Genomic DNA, 23707 nt, shown 5'->3' on the forward strand with positions numbered 1-23707 from the left:
TGTCATTTATATACCTATCAATCATCATCCCACTTTTTTTTTCTTCTTCAAAATATCTAAATCAATTTCCCGAGTTTGATATGGAATGAATGAATAACGTCAACCTGCAAATGAAGAACTTATACAAATGTAGCATACATTTGAAATAATTAATATCAAAGTATTTTACATTGCATGTAACTATAATTAATTAATTAATTAAATTATCATCATGATAAAAAAAACATATAACTGTTTTTTAAAATTATATTAAATGAAAGCTGAAACATAATAAAAATATAGAATTCTTAATTAAAATTCTATTATTATGATTTTTTCGCTTGAAAATTACTGATACAATTAAAAAAGTTATAGCACAAATAGCTAAGAAAGATAGTTGACTACAATCTCCAATGAAAAGCTAGTTAGTTACACGTACACACCATGAAATTGACATATATATATACTTCATTCCCACGAACTACTACTTTTACCGGGCTAAAAATATATATACTAATTAATTAACCTTAATTACATCTCACTATCAGTATCTTTCTACTGTTTAATTTTTTTAACTAGAAGTTTGCAAGCATGAATCCTTTAAGGATTTGGATGACCTCTTCTGTAACTTCTGATGAGAATGAATCATGCGTGAAAAACCCATGCTCGCACCCTTCAAACTCAACGTATTTAATGTCCTTGTCTAATTTTTTTAACCTTGTTGCATAGTTTTTTGCCCTATCCTTGAGCAATTCATTGCCACCTACTATTACCAAAATAGGATCAAGCTTCACTTGTTCAAGATTTGGGCTTCCAGGTCCGAACGGATTCGCCAATGGGTGGTCTCTGCTCTCTCCAACAGGCATCGACAGCCTCCAAAATCTGCTTGATAAAAATAATAATTCGATTAACCGCATGTGTGTGTTAGAGAGAGACCTAAAAATTAACTACATGATCATCACATAATGAAATGATTTCACGATCAAAATGTGTTTTTTTTTTAATTTTTATACGTCAATTTCTTTTTCACAGTCTCCTTAATTTGTATTGCGCATACTTTATTTCATTATCACCTAGTATATATGACGAATATGTATCTAACAATTGGCTTTAATTTTTGCCAAGCATTTCGGAATAAATAATTACTGTATCATATTGCATTTTGGTATAATATTGGACTAGGCATATCCTCTCGAAAGTGGAAAAGTTTATAAATGATTTTGTTCTCGATTTGGAAATCTGAAGTGTATTGATAAGTAATTATATGATTTAATGTTAATGTTGTACACGCGGTTTCAAGTTTTAACCCATTTTTTATTCTAAGTAAACAATTTATGTCACTACTAGGGAATTTATTTATATGAATTTAAATTTTTTATATATTCTCAACACATTCTAATTTGAGACGAAAAAATAAAGCATTATGATTTTAAATTTACTAGATTTATTTTTAAATTAATTTAAATTATTTTAAACATAACTTTCATTATTTAAATTAAACTCAATTATAGATTATATATTGAAATATGTATTACAATATATAAAATTACAATGATTTCATCTTTTTTTCATATCTACATATAGGTCACTACGAGATAACATAAAAGAGGTGTGGAAGAGGGTTTAGCCAAATGTCACCTCTAATCACTTCAATTACATTCATTATTGCCGTTTTGATTTCCACACGTTTCAAAAGTAATCCTTGACATGTATTTATGCGGATTATAAAATTAAATATTTATTATTATAAGTTTGTAATTAATTAAATAAATATTTTTATATATTTTTTTTATAAAAGTATAAGCATGTTTTAAACGAGTTGATTTTACCTAAACAAAATTATTTATAATATGGTGAGATTATGTTTTTTTAACATTTTTTCACATATAAAATTAACTTGATCTTAGGATTTTACTTATTGAAAAAATATTTAATTAAAATGTTAAATATGTTATGCTTTAATTAAATATACGAAAATGTGTATTTTATTTTTTTAATAGTATTTAAATGTATTTACATGTTTTTAAGAATCAAAGATGCTAATATATTTATTTTAAAATGTTAGTTGAATATATTTAAGATTTTAAAATGTTTATAACTATTATTCTTTATATTTTCTATTTAAAAATATTATGTTAAAAACATATTAGCTTCAGTAATCTTGCTAAAATAAATTTTAGTATTAAGTAATCATAAGAAATTAATGAAAAACATATTATAATTTAAAAGGAGCATCAAAATCATTTAACTAATTAAGAATTAAGACTAGTCTATCCAAATGCGGTTGTGTCTTATTCATCGCATATTCCTTTCCCATATAAGGTCAAAACGCAGACAAGTGTAGTGAAGTGTTTTAAGTGGGTCAATTCACATAGGCACCACTTTATAGCATTTGTTCATTTAATTACTTACATACCACTTCCAATGTAGCAGTGACATTGATGCTAAAGTGGTCCATTTCAAAGAAGTTGGAAATAACACAAACCTAAGAATGAAAGGACAAGATTGAGCAAAAAGACACTACACACAAAGAGTGGATTTTTTTTTTCTTCAAATAATTCATACAGAAAAGAAATTAAGAAAACGATTAATTAGAAAACAGTATATATAATTTAAATTTTTAATGTTTAGTTTAACCTCACCTGTCTAATAACTCGAGGTTCAACATGTGCTCTGGTGGACCTTCCTCGGACTTGGTCCGAACCTCCCCGCCAAAAAACGGAGCAAACAACACGTAACCTCGTACCCGAACCGGGTCCATCTCTCTCGAACCGGACCCCAACCGAACCGCCAGGTGGTGCGCAATGTTCCCGCCAGACGAGTCACCCACCACGAACACGCAATCAAAGTCAACGCCCCCACTCAACCACGCGTCCTCCTTCAAGCTCAGCCCCTGCCTCTGGAGCCACCTCACCGCCTCCACGGCGTCGTCTACTGCGGCCGGAAGACGGTGCTCCGGCGCCAGACGGTAGTCCGGCGAAACCACCACCGCTTGGAGCCCCGACGCGAGGCGCATGCAACAGTTGTGAATATGGGGCCACGTGCGCGAACCGAAGCAAAAGCCTCCACCGTGAAGGAACATCACAATAGGAAGCTTCTTGTTATTGTCTATGGGTGCTACGTGTTGGGGCTTGTAGAAGCGAAGAGAAAGGTTGAATCTCTTGTCAAAGAGATAATCTTTATAGGTTATGGAGTTGTCTTGAATGGGTGAAACTTTGAATTCTATGTCGTTGGAACGGAAAATGGAACCGTCGCTATAAAGTTGGAGGAAGCCCATGCAGTCCTCTACTACGTGAGGGAGGGAACCCATTATTGTAATTATGAGCTAGCTAGCTTCTGTGTGTGTGTTTTGTAAATTGGTTGTGAATGTATATATATATATAAGTGGACAATGATTGCGATAGTGGAGCTAGCCTTGCTATTAATTAGTGGGGATTGGGAAGAGTGATCTTGTGATTATAATTAAATGAAATTCGGTGCCACATTTATCCCTACCTATTGGTTTCTTTTATTTTTTCTCCTGTCAATATATATGGACCTTAGGTTAATTAGCTAGATTGGATCCCTGGAATGTTTATTTTTTAGTGTCCATTAATTAATATGATATGGGGCATGCAGGAGCAATATAAATTTTATCACTTAAGTTTGTCACTTGATCCCATATAAAATTATCTGTTGAGATAAGTTAATCCTTAAATGAATATTCATATCTTTAAGAGATTAGTTATTATTAACTTTAAACCAATAAATACCCAAATTCACCCCAAAAAAATTCGAGATATGTAAGATTTTAATAATTAATCATATATTTGCAATATAAATTAAATAATTTTACAGTGTCAACTAATTAAAAAATCATGAATATAATTTTTAAAATAATTCTTATAAAATTTAATATATACTATATATAATAATTTATGATTAAACAATAATATAATTTGTAGATTGCAATGCAAGAGAATTTATAGACTACAATACATATTGATTATAAATGAGACAAAATGATATTAGTAATTAAAAGGTCATTTTTTTAATTGGCATTAAAAGGTCATGTCATGTTAAAAAGTGTAAAATATTTTTAATATAAATAAAAATACTAATTAAATTTTCTTAATCTATATAAATGGATTATGAATAGATATAAAGAATAAAAAATAATAACAATAGTAGTTATAATAACCATTACTCTAAAAGGTGTTTGATATATAGGAAAAAAAATTAGTCTCTTAAAATTTGAATTTAGAAATCTTAGTTTTCTATCTTTGGCATTTATAACATGGACCAACAAGCTAGCAAAGGCATGAGGTATATAAAGGCATTTTGATACTTAAGTTAACATGTAAACTAACAAAGTGACGATATATATGAAAAGAAAGTTTGTCTGATAATTCTATAAGTGTACGTCTTTTTAATTTATAAGGCTATACAATGCGGGTAAATCACGATCCTAGTATATACATGAGTGTATCCACAAGGTAAATCTTAATTACCATGATATGTGAGTGTCTCAAATTCATTTACGATTTAGGGTGTAAAGAGTGCCATGAATTAATTACAAGTTCAATGGCTTTAATAGACTTCAAATTAATGAATCCTTGACCTGATGAGAAACTTGGATGTACAAAGCAATATGTTAATTAGTTGGTTTTCACTTGATTGTGCATATCCGTACAACCTAGAAGATGAGTCCTTTAGTTGAATATATTAACAATCCTATGTATATGGTAATTTATAATTAAATAATACTTTTCTTAACATAGAATTTTACTGATACACTATTGTTTTTACATTTTAGATACGATATGGATTCGCGCCTAATATCATTCGAACATCTTCTGTTTGGGATGAAATCACAGTATAAATAATAGTATAATAGTAAAGTTAAAATTTCCAGAAAAAGTGGATAGTGCCTGGTGATTCGGATAGACATTATTATATATGTTCATAATTCGCACGCTAAGCAATTTGGATGTATGTAGCATGACATTGACCACAACTTTTGAGATTTGATTTTTCCTTTTACATATGATATATTATAAATAAACGATCCTGCTGTCCGAAGTATGTATCAAATTAAGTGAAGATTATTTGATAAACTCCACTTAAGTTTATCGTTTGTTTTCTACCCAAGAATTATTTTTAATTGAAAAAATAAAAATAAAACATACAAAAGATATAGCTTGATATTATGTTAATTACTCATTTTTTCAGCAGATTTTTAAACTGAATAAATAATCTTTTTTTCCTAAAAATATGTTGCACTTGACAAATACTAAATTTTATTTTATCATCTTTTCAGATAATACACTTTTAAAAATAAAAATAATTATTTATCCTTTTAAATTTTGTTGCAGCCAAAAAATGTGAAAGACCAACCTAGCAATTCCTTGAAATCAACATGAAAAAGAGCCCAAAGGGGAATTAAAGTGCCACGAACAGCATCTATATTCAATAAGAGGATAGGAACATACTACATAGTCCATGTTCCACCAACCAATAAGTTTTTTTGCATTATATTCCCAAAAATATCTGGTGCAAAGATATTTCATCAAGTAAAAAAATCGTGTAATACAGATTAAATTGAATAAACTATAAATGTAAAATCTTTATATTACTATAATTAATTTAATAATATACTGATGTATTACTGAAATATTAGACTTTCAAGAAGAAGAAGAAAAAAAAAATGAACCTTATATGCCTAATAACAATAGTCAAATTATTCGAATGACTTGGTAAAGTATAATTGTGTAAAAAAGTTTACATTAAATCAAAATTCAACCCTCGATTTTTATAGACTTTTTTCTATTCATTTGTAGCATTATGTAATATCATAAAGGCTTCCGTATTGAATTTCACAGCCAAATAAGTCTCGATCGGTTCCTAGAGAAGACAAATATACATTCATTTGTAAGAAAATTATACATATAAGATATGTTTGGATAAACTTTTTCATAAACATTTATAAAAAATAAAATAATGATAAAAATATAAACAAGTTTTTTTTTATAAATTAAATTAGCTCATGCATTCAGTAAAAAAAAAAAAAAAAAAGCTCATGGATAAGATAAAAATCAAATTTTTGGAAAGTTAATATAAGATAACTTTTATAAATTAACTTATAAATAAGTTTGTTCAAGCGGATCCACAATTATTTTTTACAAATTAACTTATGAGATAGTAACTTATACAGATTAACTTATAGAAGTTATTATACATAATTTAATAAGAAAAGAGAATCACTTATTCTTACATGTTTTCAATGGATGATAACTTCTTACATAATATATACTACCTCTGTCAAAATTCAATTTATAAGAAATTATTAAATTAAATAATTTTGAGAAAACTAATTTCTAGAATAAATGAATGTCTTTGTTTTAAATAAATTTGAAAACAAACCAGTCTCATCCTCTGTTTAGAAAATATTTAAACCAGTTAAATTTGTCAGAAAATTGAGAGTTTTTTTTTCCTGATGAAAGGAAATTGTGAGGTTCCAACCAATTAACAGAAAAATATCAGAAGGCAATTAAAAGTGGTGGTGATTGGTGCTTTGGCACATGGAGTTGGATCCATTTAGGTCTATATTTAATTTTAATTTTAATTTGATATGGTTGTACTACAACTCCTAGTGTTAGTGGTGTGGTGGGCCAACAGCAGCCATGAAAATGGCTTATCCTGGCTATTAGCGGGTGGTACATATAATAATGAACTAAGTCATTATTTTATATCTTACTCTTAAGCTCACTCACTGCTGATGCGTTAAGCCTTTAATTAGTGGCATGTGTTCTGTAAGCAGTAGTATAGATTATCTTTCATGTTTGGAAAATGTTATTAATCACTTGTTTAACTTTTTTCTATAATCGATGGCATTAAATGACTTAATGCCAATGGTGCTAGCTAGGTTTTGATTTTACGTTTATCGGTTAAATGTTAATTTATTATTAATGTAAAATATGCTATACCATTTCATCAGTTTAATATTAATTTATTGTTCATTTATGAATAATGTAAAATATAAGTTTAAGATAAATTATTGTTATCATCTAGAAAATAAATTTGTTTTCCTTAATAATGATGAATTAGATAATTAGATGTAGCATTAATTTTAATACTTTTAAGAATCTAATTAAAATGCATTGAAGATATTTTTCTTTTCATAAATTTACATATACCATTTCTGTTAAAAAAAATTACATATATCATTATAGAGACAGTGTCTAAAAGTTAAATTTTATTTTTTACTATGTTGATGATAATGTCTTTTTTATACTATTATTATTTTTTATTATTTAAAAAAGGTATATTTGTACGTTTTGTTCGTAGGTCGGCAATTTCTTTGGGTTTAGTTGTCCTTCATGTTATCAGGATGCATAGTTAACTTTTCCATTTTGAAGCGATGCGTGTACTAACATTGGGAAGCCAGCGATGATTGTTAACTTCCCAAGTAATAGACCAGGAACAGGACACATTAAACATTTTTTTTTCTTTATTAAATATTCTCAGGTAAATTGTCCTGAGATTCGGATACTGTTATGATTTAGATGTGTTTCAACAATAATTTTATCTAAGATAAGCTTAATCTTTCTTCCCATCAGAAGAACTTTTCTTCTAAAAATCATTGTTCACTTGTCACGGTTCCTAACTCTTATTTGAACAAACACGATAATCTAGTTGACATTAAAAGCCTTTTCTTTGTTGATTTTTTTTAAAAAATATATATATATATATATTTGTATGATATATTATTTCAGATTCTATTAATGGCATCAGTTTTGTTCCTTATCTTCTTTTATTGTATAAAAATTATACAAATAAAATTTCTCCATTATAAAATACTGTAACTGGAAAATGAAGTCTAAAGAGAATCTTTTAATTTTGAACCTAGCTGGCCGAATATTTTGTTTTGACCTGTTCCTTTTCAATTTTCATCGTTATCAATGTCTTTCATGGACCTCTAGGTGACAAATAGAAATACTAGATACTCCTCCCCATATCACGGATCACCCATTCCATTGGTCAATGAGCCATTTTCAGTCGCAATAGGAATAGAATTTTACTATTTTAATTGCATGCACCATAACTTTTTTGAAAGAAGAAAAAAAAAACAGAGGGGGAGGACCAAGGAGGTGCCTACCCTCTAAGATACTTTTTTTATTTTCCTTCTGTGACGTATGGATCCTATTAGAAAAGTGGAAGGAATATGTGTCGGTAATGGAATGGAAAAGAACGATAAGGACGATGTTAAAAGCGAAGGGATCCTTTTATTATGCTAATGAACATGATCTGCTGATAAAAGGTCTAATTAGTCATAGCATGCATAGGAGTGTTAAATTGCAAAAAAGATGGATCTTGAGTCTTATCTAACCAAGCCATGTGAGAAGAGTATCAATTGGCGGCATTGTGATGCAATCCTGTCCTCAAACAGTCCATCTCCTCACAACACACGCAATAAAATTTACAACATATCCTCATCTTGTTATATAGAAGATAAAGGTCTAGGTTTTCGGTTTGAATTATTTTATACTAGTAGAAGATAAACACCCCAATAGATCAGACTGAACCATTCTGTGGTTCTAGTTCTTCTCCTTACAATTGCACATCATCTGTGCATAGTGATATACTGATATACAAATACAAATTTGTCCAAATGTTAGCAAGGATATATGAAAGTAATTGAAGTTTAAATAAATCTTATTAATTTCATGTTTGCTTATGCAGTGCGTCCAATTGAATCTGTGTCCAACAAAAACTACTAGTTACAACTTCTACGTTATTTTGATTAGGAAAAAGGAGATAATTTTGAACAGTAATCCATGTCACGTACATCATTCTAAGCATACACTAAATAGAAAATACAAGTATTATGTTCATGTAAATATTGTTGAAAAGAGATAAGACACCCACAACTTAATGAAGTTCTAGATAAATTTTATTCAATAGTTAAGAATATTTTGCAAAACTTTCAAGTTTCATTTTCATTTTGAAAATACCACTTAGTTGCCAACTACGTAGTATTGCCAATTCCGTATACACAGGAAATACGAGATAGTTTGTGAAATTTTTGGTAAACTTAAATATATCAAAATTGGACCCTTTAAAAATTTAATGAACTGAATTAAAGCCCTTTTAAAATCTTAATAATCAAAATAACACAAGGCCAGAAAAAAGAGGGTTATTGCTGAGCTTCTTACATAGACTTCCTCAGACACGAGGCCAGAAACTTAAAATGGCCTGAAGCATGCAATGAACAAATTACATGGAGCAGCATGCCCTTATTTCATAAAAAAAAATGTATTCTACAGATATGGCTTGATGTTAGAAACAGCAATACGTTGGTTTTGTAAATTTATCCATGACTGCTTTATTACAAACTTGCTTCTTGGAGTGACGGTACTACTAGAAACAAACATGGGGAGGGATGAGCTTTCCTGGATTCATGATATCGTTGGGATCTAGGACTGCTTTTATTTTTTTCATTGTCCTCAATGCTTCCACTCCGAGTTCTTCTTCAAGATACTGGAACAAGGGATGAGAATTTTATTACTTTTCGAGCTAAACTCATAGTTATAAAATAAAGAATCACACATTTGAAATTAAAATACCATCTAAAACAACCATGAAGCATCAAAACAAGATTGTCTCCTGCCAATCTTTGCGGGTAAATTATAATTGTTAATAAAAACCAATGTGTAACACAGGATCGGCTTATTTCTGGTTTAAATCTTTAATAAAGCAAGGCGTTCTGCTGTCACTGGGCAGCCAGATTACTGTCAAAGCTTGTTTTCTAAATCTAATAGCCTAATAGACACCATTTAGTTTTTAAGATTTGTTAGACTATGCAATGTTGGAAAATTTCATGAGTAGCAAACATGAGCAGTACCTTCATTTTTCCAGTTCCAACACCATGTTCACCGGTACAAGTTCCTGTTTGGAATCAACATAAACCAATATCAAAACTGCAACTGCTTTGCTTGCATTGTGGATTTTGGACGAAAATTACTGAATGCTAAAAGGCACGTAAAATACCAAACTAACAGGCTACAGCATGTTATTGTTAATACTTAATACCTTCTAATGACAAGGCAGCATGAACCATAAACTGGTTGAGTCTCTCTGCCTCCCGCCGCTGTTCTTCTTGGTTAGGATCAAATAAAATAACCGTGTGGAAATTACCATCACCAGCATGCGCAATTACTGTGCTGGCAAGGGAAACAATACATACATACATTGAGCATCACTCTGTTTGATCATCCATCATCATCAAGTAACATGAATTGTGACACAATTGAATCTAACTTCACTATCCAGAATCAAATAACCCTGATCAGACTTACCAAACTAGTGGTGATGCATCCAGCTCCTTTTTAGACCTTGAAATTAAATCGCCAAGGTGAGATAAAGGAACACATACATCCTGCAGGAGTTAAACCACCCCCCCCCCCCCCCCCCCACCCCCCCCCAAAAAAAAAAAAATAGAAGAAAAGAAAACAGTCCTTAGAAAAACATAAACGCAATTGGAAGTCAAGAACAGTAGGAACTCTTCTCATTTGAAAAAAAAAACAGCAAATCTGAATGCATTTAAACGCAAGAAGAAACAAAACTTCACTTCAAATGCTTCTCTTTCAGTTCTTCACCCAGGCATTCTATTCATTTGATCTAAGGGGCTAACATGAAGATGTTTACAGAGAGGCCAGGCAGCGCAGCTAATGCTTATAAAATAATATGTTCTAAGAAAGAAAAGAAATCATTCTTGTCATTCTGTTTCCCTATCTACAACAAGCATGTGCACTCTTAGATCCATATTGACTTGGTTTGATATGGATATCTTCAATTTAAATTGGAACAAAATATATATATTTTAGGGTTAGATGAAATTCTTTAGTTGTTTCCTATCAACTAAACATGAAGCTCAACAATGCAGAAAATAAATTAAAATATATAGTATTTCATAACTAACTCACTGTAGTCATTGCCACCAGATTTGGTTCCATTGCAAAGCAAGCCCAGAGTGCCTCTTTCCTTACCTGCACGTGAACAGGATATTGACCTAAATGTAGAAGTAAATTGTAATACTGACTAATTAATAACTAGACCATTTACAACACATCCCAATGAACAAGACAGTATAAACTACAAATAAGGTTGGCAACAGAGTAACTTAGAAAGATGCCATACAAAAAACCTGAGTTTGCTACTGCTAGCTATGGATGAATGATAATGAGACAAATATCAATTACCAGCATGTTCACAAATTTTGGGTTCAGGTGATGGGGGGTGGACAATCCTAACCATAATAAGGGAATAAACCACTACCATAATAAAGGAATAAATTACTACCTTCCAAAGTTCTTTTTTTGCTTCAGGTTCTTCTGCGAATACAAAATCTGAGCCATTGTGCTCAGAAACAAGTTTCCGAACAATTTGTGTTTGTTCACGTGCATATGCCTCTGAAGAATATACATATATATATCGCTAAGTTAGGTATCACATTTATGAAAGTGAGGAGCATTCATGATAAATGACTATACATTATTATTGATGTAAATACTGTATTTAGCTTATTTCATAGACAACTTTTGACTTTTTCTCTTTCATACTATGTCATAACTAGTAAATTAAATCATGCGATAAGATTTGCTTTCTTTCATTCTCTGTACACATTTTTCCCTTAACATTTTACACTAAATTTTACTGGGTTGTGACTTTTACTTAATACATACCTTGGGAGAACCGCACAACAGAAGCCAATTATGGTAGAAGAACCCCAAGCCAAATAAACCTCACATCGGAATCCCATACTTCCAATGTGGGAGTAAAATCCCATACCTTGCTATTGGATCCTAACACTATCAATTCTTCCAAGCAGATTCTGATTTTTTTTCCATGCATTTGAAGAATGTGATTTGAAATGCTATGAATTTGACCTGTGTTATTTTAATATATCCAGCTAATATAAATGAATTTGAAATGCTATGCAACAATTAAAAAGTTACACTCAGAGAAGAATATGAAAGAACTAACCTGTTCCTATAAATTCAAACATTAAAGTTGGACATTCAGGCAAATTCTTCCCATTAGCAATATTGATAGCTTTCACTTGAACTTCATCCAATAGCTCTACCCTTGACACCTAACCCACATAAACAGAAACTCATAATTGGATCAAGAAAAATATTGATATTTAAACCCAGAATCCTACCTGTATACCAGACATCATGGTGGCAATAGCAACATCTGCTGCATCCTTCACAGAAGGGAAATTGCACATTGCAACCTGTGCATTTTGAATAGTTAGGTAATCCATACAATTCCAAATATCTCATAGTTATCTAGAAATATATCCTCCCATGCATCATCTAAATAAAAAGTCACTGACAGTGAAAGTAAAGAGAACCGTGGTTCAAAGCATTTTTTTTCGTCATGATGATATGATGAGATTGTTGAAACAAACTGACTTTATGCTTTTATATCTCTACTTGATAATTCCAAAATTTTATGAAATACAATACGCAAGTACCAGAAGATATTAAGTGGGAAAATAGAAATTTATCTAACAAAATATGAGTGGATCAGTTGCTAAGATTTCACACAAAATCAACCCATAGAAACTTAATTTAGCAGAATAACAACATGAATATATTAAACATCTAAATAAATAGTTTTATACAAATTTAGATATTTGGAAGAATGGATGTACTGTATTCTTCAGAGAGCTTGGATAGGCCATGTAATGTGGAGATGACACGAAATTGCAGGAGGAAGAAACACAAGGCAGTATAAAGGAATGGAACAATTTTAAGATGAACCTATAGTCCTATAGTGAAAAAAAGAAAGAAAAAAAAATCTAAATATTGAATGCTGCACCACTCATGATGAACTGCTGCTTACAAATTAAAAACTTTCCAGGATAAAAACTAGAAACAAGCCACATAGCTATCCAAGTTAAGAATTTGGAACATACAGCTTGCATTGACATATATCAAGGAGCAAAACCAACAAAAAAAAATTCAACGAATTTTAATCAAATTAAATAAAAAGAGAATGTAACACAAAAAGTTTAAATTGATCACAATGACAAAGTTCAATGGGCCAGAACAAACTTGAGAAAAGGGTAAATCTAATCAAGGTACCACTGAATACTGGGGAATTTTCTGAAGCCGCAGGGTTACTTCTGTTATAACACCAAGTGTTCCTTCACTTCCAATCATCAAGCGGGTCAAATCATACCTAAAGTATATAATTTAAAGAAAAAAAATCAGTAACTTGTCATTTCATATCAGTCCCTAGAGGGATTCTTTGAAGTATTTTGCAATGTAATGCAAGGGAGTTGTGTTGCATGCATTCATGTGAAATCATAATATATATTTTCTAGGAAGAAAAAAAAAGGTTTAATTACTCATTTGGTCCCTATAGTTTTAAAGTGATTTTTTTATTCTATATAGTTTACATTTTAATTCTTTTAGTCCCTGTAATTTGAAAGTGATTTTTTTAATCCTTCTAATTTACATTTTAATTCTCTTTTAGTCCCTATAATTTGAAAGTGGTCTTTTTAGTTCCTATACTTTATATTTCAATTTTCTTTTATTCCTTACCATCAAAATATGAGTAATATCATCAATTACAATTAACTACAAAAATATTAACAAGAAATTCGTAACTAATTTATCGCAAGATAATTTGTAATAAAAAAATAGTTGGCAATTTATAACTAATTTGTAGCTAATTATTTTTATATTTTTTTTGTAGTAAGAACTAAAAGGTAATTAAAATACAAATTATAGAGACTAAAAAAATCACTTTCAAACTATAGGGACTAAAAGAGAATTAAAATACAAACTGTAAGGACTAAAAATATCACTTTTAAACTATAGAGACTAAAAGAGAATTAAAATGTAAACTATAGGGACTAAAAAACCCACTTTCAAACTATAGGGACTAAAAGGTACGAACCGTGAAATTATAGAGACCAAATGAGTAATTTAACCAAAAAAAATCAGTAGCTTGTCATTGCATATCAGTCCCTAGAGGGATTCTTTGAAGTATTTTGCAGTGTAATGCAAGGGAGTTGTGTTGCATGCATTCAAGCAAAAAATGATATGTTTGTTGACGTTGAGATACCACATCGACTAGAGATAGACCAATGTAGTCCCAATAAGGCTTGAATAGTTCTCACCTTACAAACTGTTTTTTTGGGGTTGAGTTAAACTTTAAGCCCAAATTCTAAGAGTAGAATCAGTAACAAATGTTCATATCCAGGTTTGACATTAAACCACCCAATATAGGATTTTTTATTCCTAATGAACAAACTTGCTAGGCATATTCAAGATGAAGTGTCTTGGTGGATTTTTTTGCTAATGATATTGTTTTGGAAGATGGGTGCTGGAGTTGGAGTTAGAGGGAAATGCTTTGAAGACCAAGGGATTTCGATTGAGTTCATCAGACAAAGTTTATTGATTTTATGAACCCAGCAAAGGAGAGTGAATGATGCATAAAAATTGGGGATGAAGTACCCAAAATTGAAAGCCTCAAACACTATAAAGAAAATCCTAAAAGATGGAGGGATAGTTAAGGATGTCAAACATCATATCCAAGAAGGATAAATGAAGAGAAGTGCCTCAGGTATTTTATCAATTTATTCTATTGTTGGTACTTTATAGAATTTACCAAATATTTTTCCCTTTGTAGTTTAATTATACTAACCTGACCTCTTGCAAAGCACACAGAAGGGAAAAATTATAAGTGAAATTAATTAATAGATAAACAGAAAGGAATAAAACAAACCCTGCAGCACTCTTCCTAGCACGTGATGCAGTCTTCACAATGTCTCCATTGGCAAGAACCACCTGGATTACAAATAGAACAATAAATATAGCAGCACATCAATGCATTAGAAACCGAAAATTGGGATCTACAAACCTTGAGACTGATGACATTATCACGCATAGTGCCATACCTACAAATTATTAAGGGGAACTATTATGCTCAGTAAGATGGAACATTTTCATAGCTTTTTTTAAACAGATTTTTATATGATTGGGATATTTCAAGTGATAGAATTACATCAACATCAAGTTTAGTAATCTTAAGTAATAAGCCTCAAGTAAAATCCTTCAAATCAAATATTTGACCTCATAAGCAGACAGTTTGGCACCCACCAAGATGAACATTTAAACCAGAATGTATCAATGTTTGCCAGCAACAAATGAAAATATACATATAACAGAAGAGTGACTACCTCACAGCTAATGAACCGGAGCAACGTGTAGCACACATGCCTCCAATGCTAGCACCAGGACCTGCTTGTAACAAGTAAAAATTTAACTTTAAATCAGTGAATTCTTCCAGAATTTTAAGCCTCTTTTAACCTTCAACTATCACATATACTCCAAGGTCATATCCAACTAACCTGGATCAAGTGGAAAAAATAGGCCATAAGGTTCCAAATACTCATTAAGCTCCATCCATCCAATGCCAGGCTCAACAACAACATCCATGTCATTAACATGTAATTCTTTCACTCTCTATAGATTACACCAGTATACAATGTAAGTATAACAGCTAAAGTAAAGTTCACTTTTTTATGTCCAATCTGTACCAATATGCACACATGATCTGCATTCTGCATGTGTAAATACATCTGAGCAAGTGCATTGTCTACATAATGGTGCATGCGCATATAAACAAGTTTACTCTAATGATCCTGCAATAATCATCAAGAATTGTACAGTTGCTGGTTCTAACACATATTTCTGTACTACAACTTCAATTCCGGAAGATAGTAAGAAATGTGTGCAACAAAATGGCTTTAAAATATTGTAATTCTAATGATGATACTAAGAGTATTTTCATAATTTGCAGTAACAATTATACAATAATGCATTGCTTAATGGGTTCATAGAAAAGCCACCAGCATACTACAATGGTAATATTCAATGCATGTTACCATTCAGCACAGCAATACAATTATCATTCCATGGGTTTATAAGTATAAATCCTAACTTTTAAGTAAAAGGAAGCATAAAAAGACAACATTTGATAACATGTAACAATAAAGATTGTCATGAACCAAAAATCCCAAAAGTTTAAGCCATTAGGTGAAGACACATAGATGGTTTTCTGATGCATCTCTAACAAAGACTATGACAAAGCAAGGAGAACATATTTAGGTCACAAAGACAGAAGTCTTAGCAACTCTGTAAGCTCTCAACTCTGCCTTAAAATAAACAAATTAAGAATACATCACACAGATCAATTCAATACAACCCCTAAAATTTATTTCAAAGAGGAAAAAATACGTGTTGGAATTAAATACAGGTGTGTGTAAAATTGCTTCCTGATTAGCAGACTGGAGACAACTCCGCAGGCCGGTATGATAATGCACTTCCCATAAGGAAACTCGTCATCTTTGGGTTTTCATTTGTATATGTTCATCCCTTAAGGACAATGGTAGGGTAAGTGCTTACAGTTTAGCATCAGAAACATGCTCCATTCCAACAAATGACATCTTATTTGTTCACAGGAGGGGTAGAGTTTTGCATGAAGGTTGAGAATGAAAAGAAAGAATAAGATTTCTTCAAGAAACACAATAAGGATCAAAAGGGGAACACAAAAACGGGAAACTATGGATTCAACACCCACTCCAAGCCAATAAGGGCATCTTAAACTTTCTACAAGTCTAATGTGCCTGATTTTATTCTCAAACATAAGTTGTGTTCAGCAACCCTTGAGCAGACATGGGGCCAAATAGGCCTTACATGAGTTTCACCACATTCCATTAGAATCAAATATATATTTCATAATCATAATATACTAGAAACAATTATATGCATATATTATACTATTGTAATAGAACATGTACATACTTTCATTAATGACATGTCAATGCAAACTCCTCCATGAGGGGATAAGGTGTGACCCTCAATTGATGTAGCTCCACCATATGGTACAATAGGAACCTGTTACCAATTTTTTTAAAAATAAAACATAAATAAAAAGTAAAATACAGCTAACAGTTTCTCAAGAACACAATCATTATTTATTATTATGTATTAACATAACATTATTGGTCAAAAAGGCACCATAATAAAATGCCAAATAACTGCTTGATTTAAAATTTAATTAGTTGGGTAAGGATCACGGCATAGATTTTTGGAAGAAACAAGAAAATTTTGGGGGGGGCAGGGGGATGAAATAGGTTTATGTTACCTTTTACGTCAGGAGATTCAGCACTATAGTGGCATAACATAATTGGCATGGTTCAAGATATTAGGATGAGGCTTAAGCCATTTGCAGATGATGTAGTAGAAGCTAACCAAAAGAAAATGATGAATGTAGTACAAACATTGTGCAAGTTAATACTCAAAGGCTAGCTACAGCTAAATCAGAAGGACCATCTTGATGAATAGTAGGATAGCTAAAAACAAGGAATTATACATTTGATTGTGATTGGCTAAACCAGTTCCTATGAGACCCATTATGCTTTAGAAAAATTGCTGGGCTATCACAATAGATATATGGTTGCAACAAAGATAAAGAAGAGAAATTGATAATTGAATAAGCAATGAAAGGAAGAAAAAAAATATGTATTTGATGAAGGAAGACAGCCTTGTTTGAGGACTGGACAAAGAAAGCAGACTGGACCATTTTTTTAAGGATGAAAAGAGATATAAATTCCAAATGCAAAACAATTCAAGTATGAAAGGGACAGCAGAAAAAAAAGATTTTTTTTAAAGGGAGAAAAATCAACAAAAAAAAATGTGATAAAAAATGCAGGGCCAAAAGAGATATATGAAGAATATAGATTTGCTCTGATCCAAATGGCTTTATAATAAAATGTTAAGGTAAAACAATCAGCTAGAACATGATAAACAATGGTTGATGAGTTAGAAGAACTCAAACCTTATGACTGTTGCATAATTTGACAATCTTAGAGACCTCCTCTTCGGATCTGCAAATAAGAGTAATGCAAGAAAATAAATACATGGGGACGCTCTAACTTATACCACGAGAATGTATCCACAATATTTTAAAAATCTCTCCTACTCTCCCATGTTCATTCATGTCCATTCGAGATACTATAAAAATATATGAGAAGTCTTTTTGATATATTGTATAGTCTAAAATGATAGACAAGGTATACATATGCATATTTTGAAATCAACAATATGACACATCAGAAATTCATATATCTCACATAAGCATTTTCGACCCAGCATGATTAAGGGTTTGGATATTCCAAGGCACATAACAGATGTCATGGAATCTCTTCTCAATAAAAGGAGATATTAGACATAATAGCATTTGGGCGCAAAAGCACTAAGCATACGAAAATACGAATATAAAATTCTGCAGATATACAGATTGACCAATGTTATGTAGAAAATTATTTTAACAAAGAAATCAACCACACTATATCAGACTTGTCTGTTTTCAAACAGTATTCAGGTCAAATATGGGGGGGGGATACTTTTTATAAGGTAGAAATAAATACCACGATAAAAAATTGTTAGGATCATGGCAGCATTCTACTAGAGCATATGATATATCAAAGTGGTATTCAGAATAAAGGTATCTAATAAAATATCACCAGGTCCAATTGCTCTGATGACCACCAAATCTCCATAACCATTCTGCTACTATATTCAAATAATTGTCACAATATTACAATTCCATTTGAGAAACACATCACATTTTCAACATAGCTCAGCAACAAGTATTTTTAATAGTTTTGTTTTGAAAATTATAATGGAAATAGAGAACAACATATAATTGAAGTCTTTCAAATTTATATTATTTGGAAAAACACTGCAATAGAAACTTCCAAGTTCTTTCTCAATGCAAGTACCAAATTGTGATGAAGTTAAAATTTAAAAGGATAACACAAGATCACTGCAGCATTGTAGAAACTATAATCAGATGAATGAGGAAGTAAACATATATTTCAGCCAAAATTTCAGCTCAGAAAATGTCTCACCTTGGATAAACAATCACATCTGGGATATTGACAGCCTTGTGAAAGCTGTTTTGTGGTTTTCCATGGATATATCTTTCATCATAATCAAGAGATATGTTATCCTGTAATAATGAAGTATTAAAAAAATTCAGGTAACTCCATTCTTATTATTATCATAATAAAAGTATTCATGAACACCAACAACCAACCAATGAATAAGACTGGCCAACCTTCCAAAAATACATAGCAAAATTAAAAAATTAGATTATAAGTTTATAACTAATCAGCTTGACAAGAAATAGCCAGAGCCAAAAGGAATTTTCAAATACAATTGACGAACAAATTAGAACCAGCCCAAGCATTTCCTCTATATTCACATTTACGAGATATTCAGATAAGGCAACAAGAGTTTGTACCTGACAGACGATTTTCAAATCCTGAAGAAGCTCCCGCGGAAATTCTTTCTGTGATCCCTTAACAACGTATTGCGTGCTGCCTTTGCCCCCAACACCCACACCTCTAACATCAGTCATCAAACAATTACTTGATTTATTGAGACCATTCATTGTAATTCAAGTGAAACATTAAGCTTGGTGCCATAACTAATAATAACTCTTAAAAACCATTAAAAACCTAATTGTTCTTCTGATATATAGATGGAAGTATCTGAATAAGCTTATGCATGCTTACAATTACAAGTTCCTAACTCGCAACAAAAGACGAGTTAGATTTTGAGAACTGAATTGATAAAGGTGAAAGCGGACCTGTCGTCGGTGTCGCAGAAGGAAGGATTGAAGTGTGGTTGAAGAGCGAGTGATCCAGCGGAAACAGCGAGCGCCAAAGGAAGCAGAGAGGTTGGCCATGCGTTCTTCCTGGTTCCGTGGTTGTTGAAGATGGTGCTGGGTGCGTTTTTGTGGAGAGTGCGGTGGTAGCAGTACAAGTACTTGGCCGAAAAACGAAAACGAGAGTACCAGGAGGAGAAATTTGACATGCTGTTGACATCAAACGAAACGAAGAAGCTCATTCACTCATAGTATTTAAAACCGGCCTACCGACAGGCATGGTGGATCACTAATTACTCTGTATGATTCCATCTGTAATAAATAAAGAAATATAAAATTTTTATACTTTGTCTTGTAATATTTAAAAATAATATCATAAATTAATATAATTTCATATCATATTGGATACCAAAATGTTAAAAAAAACATCATTGTCCAAATTCAAACAAACAAGTAATAAAGATCACAAATATACATAAATAGTTAAATAAGTTAAACTTTAACATATGTTCTTAGTGTAATATCTAATATAATATTTAATTATATTTATTATTGTCTAATATTTTGGTATTGGGATAGATTCTCCAATATCTAGTTTAATAATGATAATTATTTTGCTCACAACAAGTTAGAAAAACCAAAAGATAAACTAATCACCTCATGTGAGGCGAAATTCAACTTATAATTACAACCAAAATTGTCTCTCGTTAAGCAAAATAATACTCAACTAATTCACAATAATAAAAATCAACAAAAGCACAATGGAATAACATTATCCTTTCATGAAACCCTACCATCATCAGAAAAGTAGTCACCCATGTTCCAATAATCTTTCTCTTTGGAACATTAAAATTCACAATTCTTACAAAATACAAACAAAATATAAAAAACACAAGTTAAAAAAATGATCACAACTACAAAAAAAGAAGATAAGTGGTCCGGTCCGAGTCACTCCGAATTGAAAGCACACACAACCGAATGTAAGACCCAACCTGGTCCAGCCACCGGGTCACAATTTGATTGGTTGGACTGGCCGGTTAGTCCAAATCTCAAAACTTTGCATTTACCACTTTACTTTAGGGTAACTAGTAAGGACCAAAAGGGTAATTTCTTTTGAAATTTATCATACGAAGGAAAATTTTGAATTAATAGAGGAGTTATAAAGCCATAAAAAATTTAACAATTTTACTTTTTTTCATTTTTACCAAAGTTGTAAAAATTAAATGACTTTATTTTTTTAATTATTTATATGAAGTGATAAAAAATTTTACGACTTTAAAGTTGTTCTATTTTTATTTTTAAATTACTGATATTAACAAATAATACTAACTTAAAATTTATTAATATTTTTTAAAATATTTTTTAGTTAATTTTTACATTTATCATTAAGTAAACTAATATTTTTGTATAGTATTATTAATTAATTTTATTTGATAAAATTATTTAATATTAACAACAAAAAATAATTTAGTAATAAAAGTAGTTGCTAAAATAAAAATAACATAGTACATTAATATAAAATAAACAATACAAATTAAATACAAACATAAAATTGAAAAGTAAAAACAACACTAGTCGTCAAGTTACTTGTATAGACAATTATTATGATTATGTCATTCAACTTTACACAATGATCATTTTTTAGATCTGTTTGAAATTAATTCATCCCATTATATATACAACTAGTAATTGATCTTTTCGTTGTGTCTCATTGGTTTGAAAGATCAGACATAAAATATGAATATAAAATATCGAGGTCATTTATCTTCACTTCCAAAGAAATAAAATCGTTATTAAAAAAATTTGTAAATATTTTTTAACTTATATACCGGTCATTTATTTTTTATTTAAATTTAAGTATTTTGTTTAAATTGTTTTTTTTAATTTACACGTCAAATGATAACTCTTAACATTAATAAAAAAATAAAAAAATATTAAATAAACATATAAACTAAAACTAATTTAAAGTTATTCAAAATTAATTTAAAATTTTAAAAATCTTTAGCACGAATCCTTAAACGTCTTATGACTTCAAATAAATAATTTAAAAAAATGTAACAACTTTATATAAAAATAAATAAAAAATATTGATGACTTCAATAAGAAAACAAAATCATCAATTTTTTATAACTTTATAAAAAATTTGTAAATGGACTCTCTTCGTGGGCCTTCTTGCACTAAACGAGATCTGCGCGCTTAGCGAGACCTAGAATTGATCGCTAACGCGTGTTGTGCGCGCTGAGCGAACCATCTTCTTATGTTTTTTCTTCTTCACAATTCTTTTGTCAAATTCTCTTAAAATACTTCACTCTTCTTCTTTTGACTTCTATTATTTAAAAATGGCAAAAAGATGTTAATTTCTTCATATTTTCATTAAAAACAATAATAAAGTAAAGAAATCACTATTATTCTTAGTCACAATTGACTATCAAATTAGTTTATATTTCGCAGTTATCATTTTTTAGTTCCATCGTGTTTTCACGCAAATTTTAGTCCTTTAGAAAGTTCTTTTTTCATTAATATTAAAAAAATGTATAATGTAATATCCCGATCAAATCACTTATATCAACAAGATACATTTACTTTTCGCTAGTCATCACTTAAAAATTTCATAATTAAGTGTGTTTGGCTTGTAGTAGTAATGGAATGAGTGACTTTATGGAAAGTTTCCCAAAAAGTATATGTGTGAGAACAAAATATGCTAAAAAGTCTTGTGTTGGTTTGTGGGGTCAGCCATTGATCTTAAAAACAAACAGAGCTGATTTTCGAGATCTTATAAATGGTTACTTGTGAAAGGTTTTAACCAACAAAAATGCTGAGTAAAATACCACCGCATAAAGCGTCATAATGTGAAAGTCATTGAAAAGTAAAAAATCAAGAATATTACATATAAAATATTCATTAACTTTTGTTGATGATTAATCTCAGTTAAAGAACCTAACTAACGATGTTTAGTGGTATCTTTACTTCTAAACACATTTTTTTTCATTAAAAAAGCTCAAATACAATACCTTGCATATGAGATCTATACTTAATTTATTCGTTCCAACATAATATTAGTAACATATTAAAATGTACATGAGAAAATAGGTGATGCATTATGGGACATAGTTTGAATGATTTTAAATCCTCTTATTATCCATTTATGATAAGTAATAAATGTGTTTTATATTTTCAAGATATTAGATGTATTTACTTTTTATTTAATACTAACTATTAAATATAGTTGGAGGATTTATAGGAGAATTTAGTTGAAGGGTATAACATTAGTGAAATAGTTTATAGGATTATCTAATCACAAATTAACATGTATGATTGTCATTTTTTATAATAATCACTATAAAAACATATTAATAATAATATTTTATTGAATGATAATATAAACTTATTTTAATGTATAAATATATGATTATTAAACTCAAAAGATAAAACTACTTTACGGTGTTAGTATATGATCATTAAATTAAACAAGATAAAATAAGTTATGCATTGATAGTGTAAAAATAATTTTGTATTGTCATTTAATACAAACTCATCATATACGATGATTTTCTTAACTTTTATAATAATCCTAAAAATTCTATCAACAATAATTTATAATTAGATGATAATATAAAATTATTTTATAAAATATATAAAAAAATTTCATTTAATTTAATTATTTTAATTTAAATACAGAGAATATAAAGATAAAAGATATTTATTGACAAAGATAGAAAGTTAAGAAAAATTCCAAAAAAAATGATCTTCTTGAAAGAAAGAAAAAACCCTCCTAACTTCTAAAAATTATCCCATCCAGTTATTATAATTATAGTTTATATACAAATATAATGTATATATTAAATATATTTGTTTATTTGAAATTCTAATTACATAAAAGTGTGCATTAATCTTATGCCCAATTTAATTATAAAATTTAATAATTTGTTTAAGCAAAGGTAATTTAATTCCGTTCAGCAAAAAAAAAAAAAAAAGTAATTTAATTCGATGA

General features: G+C 30.1%; 2 protein-coding genes across 4 annotated transcripts; both read right to left on the reverse strand.

The window, feature by feature from the left end:
* Positions 1–408: 408 nt before the first annotated feature.
* LOC100803077 (probable carboxylesterase 15) lies at positions 409–3366 on the reverse strand. Its single transcript, XM_003521459.5, has 2 exons — positions 2622–3366; positions 409–861 (listed from the first exon to the last, which is right to left on the reverse strand). The coding sequence occupies exons 1-2, from the start codon at positions 3287–3289 to the stop codon at positions 555–557; spliced, it is 975 nt and encodes a 324-aa protein (XP_003521507.1). The 5' UTR covers positions 3290–3366; the 3' UTR covers positions 409–554.
* Positions 3367–9142: 5776 nt separating this feature from the next.
* Positions 9143–20030, reverse strand: LOC100803612 (D-lactate dehydrogenase [cytochrome], mitochondrial). 3 transcript variants are annotated; one of them, XM_003521460.5, is made up of 18 exons: positions 19699–20030; positions 19351–19453; positions 18956–19056; positions 17881–17929; positions 16845–16937; positions 15389–15503; positions 15218–15278; positions 14899–14935; positions 14764–14825; positions 13113–13209; positions 12182–12256; positions 12004–12112; positions 11320–11429; positions 10944–11006; positions 10317–10396; positions 10051–10181; positions 9863–9906; positions 9143–9498 (listed from the first exon to the last, which is right to left on the reverse strand). In XM_003521460.5, the coding sequence occupies exons 1-18, from the start codon at positions 19956–19958 to the stop codon at positions 9379–9381; spliced, it is 1710 nt and encodes a 569-aa protein (XP_003521508.1). In that variant the 5' UTR covers positions 19959–20030; the 3' UTR covers positions 9143–9378. The 3 variants fall into 3 exon arrangements, 2 of the variants coding, with proteins under 2 accessions (XP_003521508.1, XP_040870098.1); XR_413677.4 differs by lacking the exon at positions 9143–9498 and having other exon boundaries at positions 10051–10176; positions 19699–20011; XM_041014164.1 differs by lacking the exons at positions 9143–9498; positions 9863–9906 and having other exon boundaries at positions 10047–10176; positions 19699–20011.
* Positions 20031–23707: the final 3677 nt, after the last annotated feature.

Source organism: Glycine max, chromosome 3 (genome assembly GCF_000004515.6).
Source record: "Glycine max cultivar Williams 82 chromosome 3, Glycine_max_v4.0, whole genome shotgun sequence".
Taxonomy (NCBI): domain Eukaryota; kingdom Viridiplantae; phylum Streptophyta; class Magnoliopsida; order Fabales; family Fabaceae; genus Glycine; species Glycine max.